The following is a 21,035-nucleotide window of genomic DNA, read 5'->3' as shown; positions in this document are numbered from 1 at the left end:
CGCTCTGAGTGCATTTAAAGCATCAGCTGCTTTCTAAAGTCACACACTGATGCGTGTGTGTGTGTGTGTGTGTGTGTGTGTGTGTGTGTGTGCTTGTGTATAAGTGCTGTATATATATCTGCATGCCATAATGCTAACAGGAACACTACTTTTTGCTTTTACCACTGGGGATAAACCATGTCAATAGTTTTTATTCTCATCTGATTTATTTTCTAGGATTAAGAGTTTTCTAGTTCACACGATTTACCAAACTCATATTCAAAAACCACATATGAGCAGATGACAATGAATTACATAATAATTTCACAAGTGGAAAATAAGAGCTGTGCCAACAAATTAGGCAATAAGACACCTCACAACAATAACAGACCTCATAATAAAACTATAAATACCACAGAGTTTTTATTCAGGGTAATCACTAACCAAAACAGTGCTGTAATGACTTTTCAGTCATGCCACTGTGGTAATTGTTTAGGTTCTCGCTCTCATTCTTTCTGTCTGACTCACAGAAAATCAGCACAGTAAACCAACTAATACTGAGCATGCAGATAACTATCACTACTTCACTAGATAGAACCGTTCAGAGATTTCGTCTGATAGTGTAATTTTATAAACTTTTTGTGGCTGATTTGATCCGAATGGTGCGAGGCAGTGCAGAGCAACTGTGGTCTTACCTGTGGTAGAGGAAATGGTAGTGGTAGTGCTACTAGTAGTGGTGGTGGTAGTGGTGGTGGTGGTGGTGGCTGGTGTGGTGGTGTGTGTAGCTGAAAACAGGTAGAGGCACAGAAGGGAGGACACTCCCTGTTAACACACTGGGGGGGGGAGGGGAGATGGGGATGGGGGTGCACATATAACAGCCACACAGCTTCACAGCGTCCCATCTCCGAAACAACAACAACAACAACACTGATTGAAATGTGGAGAATCACAGGCGACAACTTTACAGCAACATGGCAGAGCTCGAGGCCTTCAGACGAAGTAAAAATAACCAAAGAGGTGACACAGACAGGAAAGGGGGGAACAAAAGGGGGACAACAGACAGAGATTAACACGCATATAGACACAAAGAGCAGACACAGGAAACACAAGCAGGAACCCACTGGCTTTGATGTTGAAGGCCACCGAGTCAGTGCCGTACTCATTGGAGGCATTGCAGAAGGCGGTGATGTCAGAGGTCACCTTGAAATTGACCATACTGATGAGGACGCCCTCTTTGGTGTCTTGTTGGGACACCGTCTTGAGGACCTGGCATATAGACGCAGAGAGACAAAGAGAAAAGTAGAACCATGAGCAAAGGAGATTTCCCTTTTCTTATGCACACGTCTGATTTGAAGAGTGCAACTCTGACAAATACTGTGATAGACTGTGAAAGATTCATCATTCTAGGGCAGGTTTTCATTATCATTTAACTGCTTATTATTTTCTTCATTAATCAATGACTCATTTTGTCTATAAAAATGTCCGAAAATATTGAAAATGCCAGTTGTGATATCTTAAAGCCCAAGGTGACTTCTTCAAATCCAAAAGTCCAAAACCCAAAGATATTCTGTTTACTATCCTGTATGACACAAAAAAGCTTCATATCGTCACATTTGAGAAGCTGCAACCAGCAAATGTTTGACATATTTGCTTTGAAAATAACTAAAATGATTATTCGATTATCAAAATAGTTGCCAATTAATCGATTCATTGGCAAATCGTTGTAGCCCTACATGTATCATTTGCAAGAAATGCATCAAAAACGACCATTGAGTGGCAGCTAATAGCACCAATCAAGAATTTCTTTTAAATGCAGAAACACAGAAAGAAAATTCACCTGATTTTCAAGATATATTCATATATATTTTCAACATTTGTATGCAGTTGTTGAACAGTGGGGATCATATACTCTGTAAGATGCATCAAACCTCTGTGACTTTGAAACCTTTAATCTGTAGGACTGAAGAGGTTAAACTCTAATCTAGTGAGTACACATCTGAAAAAAAAACTGCATTTCTGTTGCAGGAGGCTTCTCTCTGCTGTACCTTTCCATCAGAGGTGGTCCAGGTAACACTTGGAGTAGGGAAGCCTCTGACATGGCAGCTCAGGTCGACTGTATTCTCCAAACTCTCCTCTATCTCCGTGTTGTCCGGCCTTATGATCTCTGGTGGACCTGCAGAGAGAAATAATGACCTTGAAAACTTCTGCCATAATTATAACTATAACCACTAAACTCCCAGAAAGTAAACGTAACACCCATATAAACTCACACTGAGAATTAACATTTATATTGGGATTATATTGGGATTTTTTTTAAAATAAGTGATTATAGAAAAGAAATTTATTATTCAATATACAGTGTCTGTGATCAGACTTACTCTGGACATAAACATGAAGCGTCCCGCTGGTTTCCATTCCATCGATCTCAGGGACAGTCACCACACACATATACGTCCCTGCAGCATTGAACGTTGCATCCTTCAGGGTCAAGGTGTGTCCTTTTGAAACCTGCTGTCCATCCTACACACACGAGGGCACAGAAAGCAAAATTAACACACATATGGACATGCACATGTAGATATGAAGCGTGCTAGTTATACACAACATTGTGCTGAAATTTCTGAAATTAGTTAAAAAAGTACAAACTATTACAACACAAAATTTGATGTAATTTAACTGCGTGAAAAATTGAGCTTTGACTAATTATGATTATAGACAATAATGAGGCAATAATATCCAATTGCATGTTCAAAACTTTTTGGAAAGCCACAACCAAAAAAAAAAAAAAAGATCCAATCAAGATGATTTTTACAGACTTTCTAATCTGCTCCTTTTCACTGCCGTCCTCTTTGTTTTACATCCTTTAAAAATGATTCACCTTTAAATGAATGAGCGGGTTTTAAATTAAAACTCTTGACACTGAGATCAGAAGAAACAATATCAGCCTGATAACGACCCAGCGTTGTTGGCCGTCAGAAACAACGCTCGTTTTAGCATCTGGGGCACCTCACAACATCCAGGCAAAAAAACCATGTCTGAATTTTTTTTGCCTTCTCTTACCACGTTTGACAACGTCTGTGATATCTTTCATTATGTTGACCCATATGACTGTTCTTTGCATGGCTGTAAACAACTGGCAAAAAAAAAGAGGAAGTATGCTTTGTTTTTTGTAATTGAATCTGTAACCATCTAACTATCCTCCTTTGGTCAGGAGCATGAGTACAAAATCAACAAAATATATTTCATTTCTACTGACAAAGGCCACCTTTACCATCAAGATTCACTTTCATTCATAAATCTGTGTTTACATATGTGAGCATTCACTGTTAGTGCTGTCAAGGGACAGCAAGCTGTGATCAAAAGTGTAGTCTAACACGTCTCTGCAAAGCTATGGCACAAATTTATGTTTCTGACACATCTGACACATCAAGCATCTCAAAAGATGAAAATATTGTGTAGTCTGATCCCAGGATAAATCTGTTTCACACAGTACCTGATGGCACACAAAACAATATAGTGTTTTCTAAATGCATGTTGATTCATTTGGGTGTAACACTTTAGAGAAAAAAAATGTTGCTGTTTGTGTAATTGTACTGTATTTGTGTGTGTATGTGTGTGACCTTAAACCAGGTTGTTTGTGTCTCGAGAGAAGAGAGGGCATTGCAGGTGACCGTCAGTTCCGCTCCTTGGGCCAGCTCAGCAGAATCTTTAGGAAGCACCACAGCAGCATCGAGATCTACACACACAGCAGGGAGAGAGAGAGAGAGAGAGACATGAGGGGAAAATTCAAGCCGGACATGTGCAGTCATACTGCTGATAAAATGTCTTTTTTTTTGTCAGGATCACTTATCATGCAGATTCCTTACAGTTAACAGACAAAGTCATAGCCTTGGAGATCTCGTCAAAGGTGTCTGTGTCCAGACAGACACACGTGTACTCTCCACTGTCTAGACGAGTCACATTATTCAGCACCAACATATTGGAGTCCATTTGCATCTCAACCTACAAAAAACCAAAGTAATCAGATCAACATATATACACACATTTTGTCAACTTTTAAGCCAACATGAACAAGAAATCCTTAAAGTGCTCAGAAAAAGTTTGAACATCATTTGTTGCTTGAATGATGAGTCCAAAAGGGTTGATTTTCTTACTTCTTTGTGCCTGATAGAAAAGGCTGAGGATGGCTTATTCCCGTTGCCATAGCAGTGAAGCTCGATTGAGTCCCCCTCCTTGATTTTGCCCTTTGGTGACTCCACCCACATATTGACTTCAGTGGAGGGGTCTGAAACAGAGAGAGGAACTCAAGATTAGACCACAAAGCTGAACTTTAAGTTGTAGAAGGTTTATGTTTATATGAAAAATGTCTATCAGGGCATCAGGGTATTTTTGTTTTATTTTGTGCAAACCAATAAGTAGGAAGTGTCATATCAGTCCCTTGGACACATCATTATTAGTCTGTAGTAGTGATGGGATTAACGTTTTTCACAGAAATCGAAGAAATATGCTGATTTCATTATTTCTGTAAGAAATGCCCACTTAATACTGTATCTGTTATTTTAATGTGTGAAACTCACAGTATACAGTGATAGTAGTAAAGTTAGACTCAGTCATCCTGGTTTCTGCAGGAACAAAGTAGGTGGCCTCGCAGTAGAACTTAGCATCTTTGTCCTCCTTCTTCACTGTGATGCTCAGGTCACTCTCCACTGAGAACAAACCGCTGGATTCAACAGTGCTTCTTAGCACCACCATTACCTCTGAGAGACATAAAAAGTAAAAGAAATGGTGAAAAATACATTAAACCACATTACACTCAAACTAAAATGGTGTAGAAGTGCATTGCAGATGTTGATGTCAGTCTGTCTCACCTTCATAATTACTTTGTAGTGGCATGTTGTTTCTGTACCAAGTGATGTTTGGCTTGGGGTAGCCATTTTTGACCTTGCAGGTCGCAATCTGTAAGAGAGGAGAGAAAATTCAAATAAGTAAGTTGTAGGTTTTGCTTGACAGTGATTTCAGTTCATGATTCAAACCTTGTTTACCTTGGATGGGCTGCCTTGGTCGATTAAGATCCCTTCTTGAACACCCTCAATGATGGGATGGTCGGGTATTACTGCACAGGAATTAAGAAATTAATCAAGAACTAGAAAAAGGCAAAATTTTCTCAAGAAATTGATGTGTGCTTAAAATTTGCAGTTGAGTGCAGGATGAAAACGGTTGAAATGAAGAGAAAGAGACGCAAATAGGTGAAATCTCAATCGATATGTAAGTGATAAAGCGATTTAAAATTCCCGTTAAGTGTGTGTGAAGTGCTAGTTGACATGTAATGGGGTAAAAGCTGTTGAAATGAAAGTTAAATGGTGCTGTTGTTGCTTTAGAGGCCAAATTTCAAAAACGATGAATCATATTGCTTAAAGAGTATCTTTTCCACCTGGTGTTATTCAGTTACTCTTTAAAAATGTGACAGGGTGTGAGAGAGGACAAGTATGTCAACATTTTGTTTCTGATAGCTGAAAGTGCAGACAGAGACAGGTAACATAGGTAGAGAGAGGGGCATGACATGCATCAAAGGTCCGCACCACGGAGGTTGCAGTTATGTGGTCTTAACCAGTCTGCAACATTTTGATGCATTAGTAATATAAAGTGTGGCAGTTGTGGGAGTAAGAAGAATTTGAAGAGGGTTTTTTTTTAAAAAAAAAAGAAGGTTAAGAGTTGAAGCTGAAGGTTTGGATGTTCCACTCTTGCAGAACTACTTGTAAGGTATAAAAAAAGTTAAATTCAGAATGTAATGAAAGTTACATTTCTCAAGCTTGAGTGAATTTTCCATGAGAAAGTATAAGGAAGTTGGAACATGCCAAAAACATGTCATTTATTGTTTATTATAAATTTGGTACCTCAGCATGTGAGCATTGTAAAGTGCCAGTTTCTCCCCAGTAGAAAAAACACACACGATGTCAGGCTGAATCTTACCAAACACCTTCAGCTTTGTCCGTCCCTCCGCAACCCCATCTGTTAGACCTCTGACGAGACAGATGAATTCCAGTTCATCTTTCAGCTGCACATCCATGATAGTCAAAACCACCCCTCCTGTGGCTCCGGTCCCATTCACACTGATCCGATCTGTGAATCGTGTGCCTCGGTCTACGACCTTCATGGTGCTGTCCTGATAGTAGATCCTCTGCCTCTCACCACCTGTCACCTTAAGGTTGGAGTTCAAAACATATCAAATGTCACATGCATAGAAATATCATACCTATGTGTGTATATATGTGTGTGTGTGTGTGAGCATGCATGTGTGTCAGGGATGGTAAACTCACATAGAACCACTGTATGAAAACTCCGCCGATGCCGTCATCCGATGTGAACATGCAGGTGATCTGAGCTGTTTCTCCCCTGAAAACCTCCACTCTGTCCTCCATGTTCACCTCCACAAGAGCCCATGCTGAAAGAGACAATGGCAGAGTATATTCAACATATTTTAGTGCATTAAATTTTGCCTCATATTTGCACCAAAACAATCTGTCTGAATCTCTGCAAAAACAATCCAAGAGAGAACTGGAGAAACCGAATTTTCCCTCTTTCTTACCGTGAATCTGAGTAAGTCTCACATTTTTTATGAGTCAAAACGAAATCACAATTAGTCATTTTTGCTGTCAAAATTAATGTCAAAGTGAGTTTTAATATATTATTATATTATTATTACGTCACAAATGCTCCTACTCACTAGCTTCCAAGCAGTGAGGACAGACAGTGTTTTGTTAGCAGTGGCACTGAAGAATAAGGACCCACATTATTTAACATGTATACTGAACAATGTTTAGAGTTTGAAAGCTGTTTAATGTGATACAACTGAATAATTAGCTATTTGTTTGGGAACTTGTTCAGCAAGCTGAGGTGCAACACAAGATGTGTCCATGTACAAGTCTAGAGCTGCAGTGATTAGTCAATCGGGAGAAAATTGATAACCGTTAAATTGTTTCAGTCACTTTTCGAGCAAACATTCTTTGCTTTCAGCTCCTTCATTGTGATGATTTGCTCTTTTTCTCTGTCATATAGGATAGTACTGTAAACACAAGCAGCAACCTCTGGGGCTGAAAAATGAAGCCAATGCTGAGGTACCAAAAACTGCAGTTCCTTGAATGGCCACTTGAGGCCGGCTCTAAAAGCGAGTCAATCCCCATAGACCCCCATGTTAAAATGCTCAACTTTACAGCAGAAATAAACATGTTTACAGCCTGGTGCAAAAAACAGTTTGGTCTCTATAGCTTATTTTCCCTTTCATGACAACTGCATTGAGGGTGATTTTTCTCACCCGTTTAAATTTTATTAATGCTTAAAGTTATGCATAATTAAGGGCATGGCCTCTTTGAGTGACAGGTGAGTGCCGTCACAGGCAAGTCACTGTCACGGCGATGTTGGTTAGGTAACTTAACCATGGTGTAACCCTAGATTCACAAAGTATAGCCATAGCCGTAGCCGTTGCAATTTCAGGGTATTTCAGCTCATGAAAGTTAATTGTAACATTTTAGTCACCTAAAAAAGTCTTGCTCAGCGTTTGGTTGTACTAAAAGACCCTCTGAAGAGTTGGATATTCAGTTTTTCCAGTAAGTACATTTTGTTTTAATGGTTTTAAGCCTGTTTTTCAACAGCGAAAATTGATAATGCATTAATCATGCATTATCACAGTTAACCCTATACTGTAAATGCAGCATGCTAACCAAGCTAGCAGCTAGGAGCTAGCAGCTAGCATAATTGTCAGCTCCACCCTCTCATCCAAATATGGTCACTTCTGGCTCCAAAAATCCAAGATGGTGACGGTCAAAATGCAAACTCAATGCTTCAGAATGGGAATCAACAAACCAATGGGTGACATCTATACAGATATTGTTGGATTTTGGACTGTTGGTCACCTTGGACTAAATTATAAAGGGCATTTTTCTATATTTCCTGAGATTTCATGGTCTAAACAATTAATTGAGACAATAATCGGTAGATTAATTGGTAATGAAAATGATCATTAGTTGCAGCCCTACACAAGTCTGTAGTTCTTGTTCCGTCACAGAAAAGTGATATTAGTACTTTATACAAATGCACTTTTAAACAATTTAAACTATTTGATTGGCTTAAAGCAAAGAAGATCTTTATCTATTTAGACAAAAAAACCACAGAATTCATACTTTAATATGATGCAGAAGGATATAAAATATATATTTCTTCCTTTTGTGTTCTGACTTGTTCTCAAAGAGAACTCAAGGCATGCATGTAATTTATTATTACTCGAGCAAAACTGATATACTGTAGATACAAGAACTGTATTTTGTACAAAATTATGTGGAAGAAGCAATCACTCCTGCCTCTACACCCTGTTGACACAAACTCAAAGGAGGCATGGAAGGAAAAAAAGAAGAGTAGAAAGTCATGGTGGGTCAGAGGGAAGCGAGAGATGCTATGACAGGAATGAGAAGCCCACCCATGTCCACATTAATGTGCTGCATTCCACTATTTCACCCTCTCACAGGAAGAAAGGCTCAATTTACAGGCAGTATAGTAGCCCCACTGTTTCTTCATGATCCATCTCTGGGGAACGAATGGTTTTCCCCTTCCAAGGTCTCCCGACGTGACGCATCCCACTAGTCTATAGGACAGACCCCCAATTACACTTTACATCACAGGGTTTCAGTAGATGTATGAGATGCCAACCACAGCTGTAGCCTGGAGGTAATGGGGCTGCCAGGTTTGATTTAGCCTTTCCTGATCGTCTGTTCATTGTGTTGGTGGATGAAGCTTCGCTCATGGTAATAATAAGTGTTGTCAGAAATTAATCTGAGTTCATGTCTAGTGTTGCTCAAGAGAATGTAAACGTGGTTCGTCTGTGTCCTGCATTGACCTTTTTTAGTTTTAGTTCCTTTTTTGGAATTTTCCATTAAGTGAACTCAGAAAACATTTCGTCTCGTATTTTATAAAGAAACACCAGAAACCACAAGCTTCAAAGTTCATTCTTGATTTTGGAGATAGTGGTTTGACCAAATAAATCTCACCTAAAGGAAACTTGCTAGCTTTTTCTGGAGCTTTTAATGGCATCTCACTGTCTTAGCTCTACAGTGAATTGAGTATGCTCAGTTGTCATCACGTGATCCAGGTTTGAACCTTTGCTCACATGATAACAAGTTCCATACTTCTGTCATTGTCTCATCTGCGGAGGAAGACTGGAAACAGCCAGTAAGTCAACCTTGAGTTACAAAATTTTTTTTTGTAAGGCCTAAAAATTAGAGAAGCTGGTTCAACTCGCAGATTGGAAAAACATATCTGGCCAGAACTTGCATTGCCCTCATTACCACTGCTGAGGTGCCTTTGAGCAAGACCCTTAAACCCAGACTTCTCCAGTGGAGTTTCTTACTGGCCAACAGATATGATTGTTGATGTACTGGCCAACTGTGGGGCAAGGTTTTGCTGGAAAAAACTCTGCAAACTAACCAATCTTTATTTAGATAAACTATTGCAATTAATTCTTAAAAAGATTCATTGTTTTTTAAAAAAAAAAAAAAAGTGGAAGAACTGTTTTAACTGGAATCAAAAGACACTTCATCCAGGAAAACTGATCGGATGCGTAGCCTCGCAGTTGAATTAAGTGAATTACTGTAACACCACAGCTGCCTGCTGATGAGTTTATTACCTAGATACATCTCCGCTTCCCTCCTGGCATTTCTTCAATCATCATCTGCACGGATAACAAATATTTACCACTTCTCTCTGAAACTAGCTCATTGACCTGCATCAACCCTGTTCTCATCTTCCCTTTTTCTATCAAACCTCCCTCCTTGTATTTCTTATTCCTTATTCTCCCCCACCTGCTTCTCCCTCTGCTGTGGGTTGCTGTTTATCGCTGGCTAATGGAGCTGGACGGATGTTTTCCTGTTAAAGAAATTCAATTAGTTTCTCCAACATAGACATTTCCTGGCTATTAGCGATGGACGGACAACGCTGACTCACTTGACAGCATCCCATCCCCCTACCTGAGGACTTACCTATGGTAAGATGTGGGATTCAGATTCTTTGGAGTTCAGACTATCACAAACTGTTTTCCCATTCAGGCTTAGCGGGTTTACTCACAGGAATCTCAATCATGTCTCATTAGTAATTTGACCAGTATTCATCTCCACAGTGCATCAATCAGAGAGGCTAGCACTCCAGGGCCTCAAATCGATCTTCTCTGATGATGAGAGTAGAGAGCAAGTATTGGAGTCCATCCATATTGGATAATAGTCCAAAATCAGTAAGACTCAAAAAAGCTAAGCATCCCCCCTCTGACAGCAGCACTCTGTGAAAGCTGGGCCTCTAGAACAATATTCTTTCCCCTGAAGAGTGTGTGTTTGACCCTCAGAAAACAATTTCACATGCTGAGTGTGTCATCTCCACTAGAGAGGGGAATGTGCTCTGTCCACTATAGTAAATATATGCTGCTGAACCTGAAAAGAGAGGAGAGGAGACGAGAGGAGACGAGACGAGACGAGACGAGAGGAGAGGAGATTTACCTTTGAAAAATCATAGTATTAAACACAATTCTCTAAAGCCCATCTCTCTCTCTTGTTTCCTGTCCGCTCTTCACCATCACTATCAAATAAAGGCAAACAATGCACAAAAAATGATTCTGAAAAGCAGCAAAGTAAAAATAATAAATCATCTGGAATCATTAAAATGATTCATTGATAATCAAAATAGCCACTGATTAATTATCCCACTAGTTGATTAATCAATTAATCATTTCAGCTCTAATGAACACGAAATCTACAATATTACCATTTGATGTCAACATGCAGCCATGAAAGCAAAAGTTTGAATGGTTCCATCAGTATGAGCATATAAGAAGCATCAATGAAGTTATACGGAAACATATACAGAATACAGATTACATTATTATTATTATCGAGCATTAGAGTATACTCGATTCATGATAGGTGATTTTTATTTTCTAATGTTAAACAGATGAAAATGTTGTTGAATTATCAAAACTTGTATGATTAGAGACAACAAAGATAACAGTTAAAAAATGAATTCAGTGATATCGGTTAATAAAATGGTTCCTACATCAAAGTAAAAAGAAAACTCTTCTATTGAGAGAAGCTCTTTTAATATTCCTGTATATATATGGAAAACATACCAGTTAAAAGGGATTTTTAGCTTTGATTTATAAAGCTAGTCGAGTCTGGATCACACGCATACTGTACACACATGTGCACATCTCCATTGGTGTGTCAGTGCTGATAATCGAGCTTTAAAGAGCGCCAGACTCTGAGCAGCTCCGAGGCTGCAGGTGATCCCTCAACAGAAATAAACATCTCAGTTCAGCTGTTTCCCCCTAAAACACAGCTCATCCCACTAAGAGTGGATTGCATTCAAAGGCATGACAAAATTAGGTACACTTACTGACAAGACAAAATAAACCCCCCAACACAGCCCTTATGAAAGAGAGCAGAAGCAGATAGGATAAGATTATCTCAAGGGGAAGTCATATCAGAGACATTGTGTATCCTGACAAAAGGCTTTGATTTCATTGTAGACATAACAATCAGTTTCTGTCTGAGGAGAGTGATGATAACAAAGCTTCCTGCCAGGCTTCTGTGGCTGCTTATCCACATCTACTGTATAAAATCTCTGCACTTATACCTTTTTCTGTATGAACACAAACAGAAAACCTGCTACAGTATAAACAGAGAAAACTACCATCATGTGATCTGCAGACAAGACTGGGGTCATCTTGCAAGATCTTAAATCAGGATAATACTGTATATTTTTAAACATTCATAGTCCCAACATATATTTCAAACAGACACATCAAGCCTCCCTCTGACAGGTACAGTAGACAGATGGGATGTGGCGTGCCATTGTTCAAAGGCTGGGATCTGTTTTGAGTTTCTAACCATGAAGGTTGACGGGCTGCAGTCGACCTGCCCTCCCTCCCTCTGTCTGTTCTGGCAACCGGCCCAGACCACAGATGGTCATCAGTGAAGGAGAGGAGGGGACGTCCACCTTCAACACATTAACTGGTATTCAAAACAGATAAACGCTCTGCACTCTCTTTGACACTGATCTGACTGGTGGCAGAACGGTGGCTCAGGTGTAGAACATGATACCACAATGACTTCTGGAAATGTTGTCACATTTGAACACCCATCTTCTCATAGTGTTTCCCTTTTTACCTCCTTGTTTTTTTTGTTTATCTTTTCTCTCTCTTGATACATTCCAGATGTAAGTGCATTTATACTACAGCCAATTGAAACCCCTTGACTACACATATGATTAATTCTAAAACCTACTGGCTGCAGCAGCGGGGCTTTAGGTGTATCCTTTTAAGAGATATGCTTTCACTTTGACATTAAAGGTCCGTATGAGTTGATGAGTTGATGCTTTCTACCCTTTCACTCCTGTGCCAAATTGTAATTGTAAATGAATCTACAATAAAAATGTGATAGATTATTAAAATTACATAAAAGACCACCCATCTGCTACCACATTCTGTCTCTCTCTGCTGTAGACAGAGCCAAATAAAGCGTAGTTGTCAGTTTCAGAAAGCTCACCATTTCTGATGTCAGAAAGGTGTCGGGCAGGGGGTTTCAGACACTGTTTGGTGATCCCACAGGAACTTCATTTAAATCATACCAACCCCTCAAAGCCTGATGTTGTTTAAATGTCCATTACACCAATATGAAATATAAAAATGCTGGCCAGAATCAACAGGATACTGACTGGGTGGTGCTGGTGCAGTAAAGGTCATTAAAGGAGTTTATCCCCTTAAGAGCAAATTTCATGGCAGTCTGCCCATTAGATTAAGATACATCTCAAGTGGAAACGTGAACATTTTGCCCTGAGGGTGGGGCAATAGGAAAGCTCATGGAGTGTGTAAAATGATAAAGTTTCATGCTCTGGGGAGCATGAATGTACTCAGTAAATATCATGATAACCTGTGCACCAGATTTAGATTTTTCTTGTGTTGTGATGGAGGTCAGAGGTTGAATCATCCTTTTGGGATCGTAAATATTTATACAAAGTTTCATTCTAAACTGGGAATTAGTTGTTGAGATATCTTCTAAAAGGATAGACAGGTCAGCTGACATTATCGTTCTTACTCTTTGCTGCTAGCGAGGCAAAAGCTTTAAGGAAGCACTTCCTCAAATCAGAGAAAAACTCACATCAAAGTAACCACAAGTGACTGACAGGATGATCGCTGAGGTCAAAGGGAACACACACACACACACACACACACGCACAACCTGAGATCTTTCAGCCTGTCTGTCTGGGAGTTGGACATGCAACAGGATCTGGTACACACACACATACGCCAAGATCTCTGAGCTGTATCTAACTCTTACCAGGGGCAAGTGACTACTGACCTGAACCTGAGGCTCGACTACAGCACTAAACACATTATTACATGGTTTGCAAATGTCACAGCACAAACTTTTTCCAAACACTTATTTTAGTCCTTCACAACAGCCTTTCTGCTCTCTCTGGGAACTACACAGTCTAGGATCCACTAACCTGGAAAAAAGAGCGCAGGCAGTTTTGTTTACATTTCAGAGATTCGTCGTATAATCTGTTTTTTCTATAACTAGGTTAGATTTTAAGGTACCGTATTAATATTTACATACCAAAGATTCCCCAACTCAGACTCCAATTCATGCTCAATTTACTTCTGGCATGGCCCCGAAAGAAAGGGCAGAGACTCCACTGAACTAAGTTATGACAGGACAAGTTTGAATATTATATTAAAAGGGAGGACAGAAATCAGGACAACAGAGCTTCACTATGAGTGTGTGTGTTCGGTCATGAACTTAGTTTTAATTGCTTGCCATCACTCACTAGCTTATTCTGTCAGGTGATAGCACTGCCGAGAAACAGTATCAATATAAAGGAAGCAAAAAACAGAGGAAACATGGGAGCATCATTGTTTATCAGCTTAAAAATAACCAGGATTGTATTACATCTAATTCTAACTATATCATAAATATACTTTCTCAATCATTTTTGTACTGAAACACAGCATGCATATCACAGTGTTAATTACTTGGGACCAAATATTTCCACCAAAAAATGCTGGTAAAAAGAAGTGGCAGCTCAGTGGCATGTCTCCAGCCCTGTCACATCTAAGAATACCGTAAAAAATGGCCTATCAAGCTCATTTGCTTACATGACACAGCAGAATTACAGTGCACTGACCCAACTAGCACCCCTACTTCAGGATATGGTGAGACAGAGAGAGAGGGAGCATGGGAAAACAGTGCCTCAGTCAGGCTGCTCTTTGTGCGGATGTAAATAGGCCTGAGCAGGGTGAATAGAGTGTAGAGTTAACTTGAGAAAACAGATAAAAAACAAGCGAGAGAGGATAGAAAGACACAGGTAGGGCGGGGAGAGAGATGTGTGAAGAAGAGGGTGTTTGGTTCTCTGAGCGTCACTGAGGCCTCTGACTTTTATCACACTAATCCCTCAATAGCACACTTATAGTATCTTGCAGAGAAATGGAAATGTTGAGAGGTTCGAATGCCAACATCAACCTCAAACCAGCGTTCCCTGGCATTCCACTTTCATTTTCCTCCTGCAGGGTGAGGAGTTCACTCAAGTCATGTCACACAAGGGCACCTTTTACTTTCAGGCTGCATTCGTTCCACTCACCAGCTCTCTGACTTGTGTTAAATATATATGCATAACTGGTATTAAAAGTCTGATGTTGATCCATGAATTACACAGCCAACAGTAATAAATAATAAGAGGCATTTGGCATTATCACTCAGCAGTGCAGCAGTTATAGCCATGCACATGTTATCAGGCCAGTTAGTGTTTTTAAACTGAGAAAAGGTGCCATCCCTTCACATTTCATCAAACTTGAACCATTTCTATCTATAATATTACACTTGAGTTATTATTTTAAGCTTTGATTAATTAATTGTTTCCAATTGACACATATTTACACAGTCCTAAAGATTGTTACCTTGCTGTTAATATGATAAAGAATGAGTACCGGTGCTCAAATCTAGATAGAAAACAGTTCCGTATGAAAGATGTAAAAGCATTTTTCTCTTTTTCAATATAAATCAAAAAACCAATGAGCTGAAAACTGGCTGGACTGGAGAGAATAATACCTTTCCATCTCTCTCTTCATCTTCTTCTTTCCTTCCTTGACCTGCCTCAGCTCATGCAGCTGGAACTGTAGCTCTGAAACGCTGCACCATATCAGCAATTCAGAACAGTGATATCTTAGCTAATAAACACTCACCGGCCACTTCATTAAGTAGACCTGTGCAATCTAATGCAATCCAATACAACAGCTCTGCCATAAATTCTACTTCTACGAAGCTTCAACATTTTCAGTTTTTGTTGACGTTGTCGGAAAGATGATAATTCTACTTTATTTTTATTATCAAGGTCATAGTCGGTGGTGGTGGTATACTGGGGTGCATTATACTGATTGGTGTTCCTAATATTTTGTCCACTTCATTAACATACACGAGGAAGGTAAAATGCTTGAAACATATATTTAGTACTATGTAAAAGTAATTTCTTGTTCTGTTTTAGTCTTGTGTGAACGTCTGTGGGCGCATTATGACACAGTCAACTTCAAACCAGAGTTTTATTTTAAACGGCTTCTAAATATGTCCACTGTTTCATCCTGAACAATGTGAAAATGTGTAAATAAAAATATGCACAAAAAATCTATTTCATTTGATGTAAAGATGAATGTTTGAACATTTCACTTATGAGAATTATATAGCTTCAAGTCATGGAAGTTATGGAAACTGATACAGAATAAATATGTGATATTATCATACAGTGCGGAAGATAATGTTTTTTCTTCTGAATTTAAAGCTACTTAGTGAAAAAATAGGGTTAAGTAAACAGGAATGCATCCAAATCTTGTTTTGTAGTGCAAATAAAACAAATCCAGTTGCCTCTGACTGGGCCTTTTAACGGAGACAGGATATCTACTGAAGTACTGAGAGGAGTACTTTATACTTCATCGACATATTTGAGGGATTGACAGACAGCCAAATTCGAGTCTCCCCTCCATCAATCCACTGCCAGAACAGTAGCCCCACTTACTTCGGGTCAACTTATCTCTGCTGAATGGCGTAAAAGAATGTTATGAGAAACTCTTGAAAACACAGACACTAAAGGCCTTGTCACACGTTCATCAATCACATTAGTGCTGTGATGCACCCCAAGGCATCTTAACACACACACACCATGCCAGGGCTCTTGGCTTTAATCGGCCACTCAGAACGAAAAGGACTCTCACTGACTAATGAATCCCCCACACAGCTCTTGGCGCAACAACATTTCTCCATAAATTCAACATGCAGCAGAGTTTATAAATGCCACAAATAAGCCATTCAACTGAAAGATTTTTTTTGCAGCACAGAGGGATAAATATACATGACTGCTGTGGTTATTTTTTCAACAATAAAGATTTTGTTGAGGTATTTTTAAAATCCTACTAACAATCTTGCAAGCTGTAATTGTGTTGAGACTCACAGCTTCTTTGATCCTGAGTTCATGATGAAGCTCGTTAGGGATCCTTCCATAAATCCCTCGACACCAGGCTCTTCGACCTGGTGTGTTTCACTCTTTCTTCATAAATATGCATGCCTCTTTTTATCCTGTTTACTTTGCCAATTATCAATGTTTTCATTTATTAATGAGGACTCTAGTGAGTTTATTAATGTTACAGCATCAAGAGCAGACATTTCCAAAGTTAGTCTTGTTGTTGTGACTCTCGGCAGACTGATGCCTGTATTTCCATTATGTTGGCTGCACACAGTAATTCTGCTGAAGTGAAGAGGACTGGCCAACAGCACCCTGTAGAAATAGCATCTAGAAACTGGACTCCAGATGAACTACAGAGTTTTAGCTGTGGACCACAATAGGAAGATTTCAGATTAGTAAACCAGATGTACTTATCTGTTTCAAATTATGTGCATTTTTCATGCACGTCTTGTTAAAAGAAGACTTGGCAAAGTGGTGGTTTGAACTAAATGCTGATGTTAGCATGCACACAAACAAAATGTTAATATGTTACAGTTTAGCAGGAAAAATGTTTATCGTGTTCACCACATTGACTATATATAAAGATGGAAGTCATGATAACTCCCCAAAAGTGAAGCCAAAATGTCTCCGTCGCCCCCTGATGGCTGGCTGCAGTATAGGTCATAAGTCCCGCCCCCTCCATGTTAGCAGATGGGACATGAGCCAAACTAAAAAAAATCTAAGTACACATCAAATAAATTTTTCCCAAACATGGTTTCTGTCATTTTAGGTCATTCTTACCACGCTGGTGTTTGTCCAAGTTTGCTTTTAATTAGTTATTTGACGATAGAAAAAGGCAGTGTGACGTCATGATTGACAGCTGTGACAGCCGCTCTCAAACCTGTCAGGCGGGGGGCCGTTTTCCACCACCTGACTCTACCATGAATGTCTGTTCAAGATCGATCCATAAGTAAATGTGATTAGATAGTACAGTAGATAGTAGATATTTATAAAATAAGTGAAAATTTTGACCTGCTGGTGGCGCTAGAGGAAGGTTCAGGGGATCAGCAAAATCATTAGGCTTCATCCTGTAGACACCATTGATTATCTCAGCAAAATTTCATAGCAATCAATCCAATAGGTGCCAAAATATTTCACTAAAAACCCAAATGTCAAGTTCATGGTGTGCTAGAGGATAAATCAGGGGATCATCAAAGTCAGTAGGATTCATCCTCTGAGGACTATGAATATCTGTGCAACAATTCATCGCAATCTATTCAATAGTTGTTGAGATATTTCAGGGGGTGGACCGATGGAACAAATGTCATTGCCAATCATAGAGTAAGTCAGAAAAAATAAACCTTGCAGATATATCATACACAACTGTAAGAGGAAACCGAGTGGTGCTGTGTTTAGAGCCTGTGTGGGGTTCAGGTGATCTTTTATTTGCTGCGTGCAGAGACAATGAGACGGACAGTGGCAGCTGCAGCAACCACAGTGAAATGCACATTCCCACGATGCCTGAGAAAAAATAAGGTCAACTTGTCACACTGACCTGCCAGACACTATCCTTAACACACACACACAACGATCCCCAGGGTGCTGGAGCCGAATGCCGGCAGTATCCACTCAACATGCCATCAGAATTAACGATTTCCAAAAGGCAGAGGAGACGAAGGATACAAAGAATGTAAATACAGTGAAGAAGATCAGAGAAGACCACACAACGGGGGGAGAGAGGGAGGGAGTCACATCGCTCTCTGATTTCTCCTGGAGATCTGACGCTATATTCCATTTCAACAGACCACCTGTTGTAGAGATCAGCTCAGGCTAGACCTGGCTCGGTTCTCAGCACACCAGACTCCAGTCCATCTTTCAGGGGTCTCTGCTGAGTCACAACTGTTGCAACAGTGTGGTAATAAAGCTTTGAATGGGTCTCTCATGAAGTCACCTCTAACAGTGTCGGTGGAGGTACACCTAAGGTCAGAGAAGCAGGTTTAAGCTGAGGTGTGAAAGTTGAGGAGAAATACTCTTTATTCCCTTAACAACTAGCATCAAGGTGTAAACGAACAAGGCAATGAATGCCTAACAGCTCCGGCAGTGCAGTTCACCAGAAGACAAATGCCGTTGTAAGGTGAAGCTTGTGATGCCTTTTATAGGATCCGTTCAACCAAATATCAGGTGTCTGCCTCTGACATTTCTGCTAATAATAATAATAATAATAATAATAATAATAATAATAATAATAATAACAATAATAATAATAATAATAATAATAATAATAATAATAATAATTAATTTGTAAAGCACTTTTCATTCATAGTGACACTCGAAGTGCTACAGTATTAATCGCATAATACAATGGAGGCAAATGAAATTTCATTAAAATTAAACAGCATCAAAAATAAACTGTAAAAACTGATAATTTGCAGAGATGTCAACTGTTTTCATAAGACTATTTCTTCAGGAGAAAGTAAATAAGAAAAGCTCTGAGTTATCCACCTTAGAGACAGAAATCTCAAAACCTGGGCAAATAAAACCAAAACTAGTGGTAAGTGACAAAATATGTTCTTTCATAATTTTGATTGAATCAGACATTTAATGTTAAAAGTGTGTGTAAAAGTGAGCAATTTTTTTTATCAACTGGTAACAACATTGTGGAAACGGGTCACAAAAGGAGTCAGGATGAATTGTATTGAGAAAACACTGTGAAGAAAATGAACTGCATGTTTATTTTCAAGCATGTTTCTTGTTAAGTTCTGCAAATGAAAAATGCAAGTTCAATTTTGCCCAAACCAGAGCTTGCCAAAGTTTGTATAATACAAGGCTCTTCTGTTAAACTGACAGTGACACTTCTTAATATTTTGGCTTTGACTCGTGTTTTTGCTTGATGAGAATCACAGATTTTTTATTTTCCTTCCTGTCAAAACTCCTGTTCATCTTGTACATTACATTTTGCTTTCCGAATCAGTCTTCCTAAACTCAATTTTGAAATCCTGTCGTCAGACTCATTATCTGTTCACAGCAGTTGTTTTGCCTTGTTACAGCAGGAAAAGCACAGGCGGAACTAATGACAATGACTCAGTTCCAGCAATTATTGCAATGTAATAAAGTATGTCACTGGTTGCACCTGTGTTCACAACAAGTCTTTTCAGCTTTAGATTCACACCAAACAAATTTTTCCCTTTGATCAGGTGACCCCCTCAGTTTGAGTACCAGTGCACTGCAAACTACTTTTCAATCAACACCTAAGATAATGAAGTCATCTGGGCTTGTGGAAGAGTGCTGGACTAGCATCAAAATCTTTTCTGAGCAGTTTCACACCACAGCTGCAAAGATCCAACCACGAGCCTTGAGCTGCGAGAAGCGGCGCAGGTTCACTGCACTGACCTGAGGCTAATCCCTCTTTGATAAGCAGCTCTTTGGTCTTCCCTATGCAGTTACACTCCAAAGAGAGTTCACTCTGTTCCCCAGCCTTTGATAACTACTTGGCAACAAGACGCACTCCCCTTTACTCAAACTTTCCACACTCAGCTATTTTGATATGTCCCCCCACCCAACCACCCCACAACACACACACACACACACACACACACACACACACACACACACACACACATAAAATATGTGTTTGTGTAAAGTACATTAAGTTTGTTCATATGACTTTACGTGGGATGCAGTCAGCTTCCCATGTCCAACTCCATGACTTCTTTGATATTAAAAAAAACATTGTGACTCTCACAATTTCACAAATCCATGCCTACTTGCATGTGTATGTGTATGTGTGTGTGTGTGAGTGTGTGCGTGCGTGAGTGGATCTCAGTGGGCCACTTCCTCATGCCTGCTCCCATGGTGGTACAAAAGCCCCCTCCATCCTCTTTCCCACGTCCCAGACTACAAAATGGTCTCCATATCAGCCACTCTGTGCTGTGAGCAGGCAGAAATAAAATAACACAAGCTGCTCGGAAGTATGGGAAAGGCCAACAGGGACAGTATTTTTTTTTTTGATTGTGGCGGTACAGATACACAGAGAGGGAGCGGGAGAGAGAGAGAGAGAGGGGTCCCATGACATGGCTTCACAAGTATGAGATGTACGTTGCTTGCTGCTGGCATATTCTGGCTAAAGATAGATTGCACACACACACACGTAGACGTACACACACACACACACACACACACACACACACTGATAAACACACACTGAAAGCTTTTTACCCATTGACTCACAGGATGAGGTACTCGGCAGCAATTCTCTCCTTTTTTGGTGGATACTGAAAGTAGCAATAATAAATCTCAGGATCATTATTCTGCTCTTTTATGACAAGCTTCTTTAATGTGCATGTACAGGTGTGGGTTTGTGAATATACTCTATATGTGTGTGTGTGTATGTGTGTGTGTGTGTGCAATTAAGTGATATTCATCAAACTTAATCAGCTCTGTTAAGGAGCCAGTGTTATACCCAGACAAATGGGAAACACACCGGCTACATCTTGTAATGTCACATCATTCATATGTGCCTTAATGCCGCTAGTGTGTGGGTT

At 39.6% G+C, this 21,035-nt stretch overlaps 1 protein-coding gene across 3 annotated transcripts in view; it reads right to left on the bottom strand.

The window, feature by feature from the left end:
• The window catches only part of mcamb (melanoma cell adhesion molecule b), a 41,328-nt gene that overhangs the window by 4,365 nt on the left and 15,928 nt on the right, over positions 1-21,035 (bottom strand). For 2 of the 3 annotated variants that reach the window (XM_067594693.1, XM_067594694.1), the window contains exons 2-13: positions 6,297-6,421; positions 5,950-6,178; positions 5,022-5,092; positions 4,848-4,935; positions 4,557-4,736; positions 4,134-4,264; positions 3,846-3,981; positions 3,600-3,715; positions 2,358-2,499; positions 2,025-2,152; positions 1,101-1,245; positions 675-764 (exon numbers count right to left, since the gene is read on the bottom strand). In XM_067594693.1, coding sequence (XP_067450794.1) covers positions 675-764; positions 1,101-1,245; positions 2,025-2,152; positions 2,358-2,499; positions 3,600-3,715; positions 3,846-3,981; positions 4,134-4,264; positions 4,557-4,736; positions 4,848-4,935; positions 5,022-5,092; positions 5,950-6,178; positions 6,297-6,421 — 1,581 coding nt within the window. The remainder of the gene's footprint in view (positions 1-674; positions 765-1,100; positions 1,246-2,024; positions 2,153-2,357; positions 2,500-3,599; positions 3,716-3,845; positions 3,982-4,133; positions 4,265-4,556; positions 4,737-4,847; positions 4,936-5,021; positions 5,093-5,949; positions 6,179-6,296; positions 6,422-21,035) is intronic. The other variant, XM_067594695.1, reaches the window with a different exon arrangement.

Source organism: Thunnus thynnus, chromosome 7, assembly GCF_963924715.1.
Source record: "Thunnus thynnus chromosome 7, fThuThy2.1, whole genome shotgun sequence".
Classification (NCBI taxonomy): Eukaryota; Metazoa; Chordata; class Actinopteri; order Scombriformes; family Scombridae; genus Thunnus; species Thunnus thynnus.
This window is presented reverse-complemented; position numbering and strand designations above follow the sequence as displayed.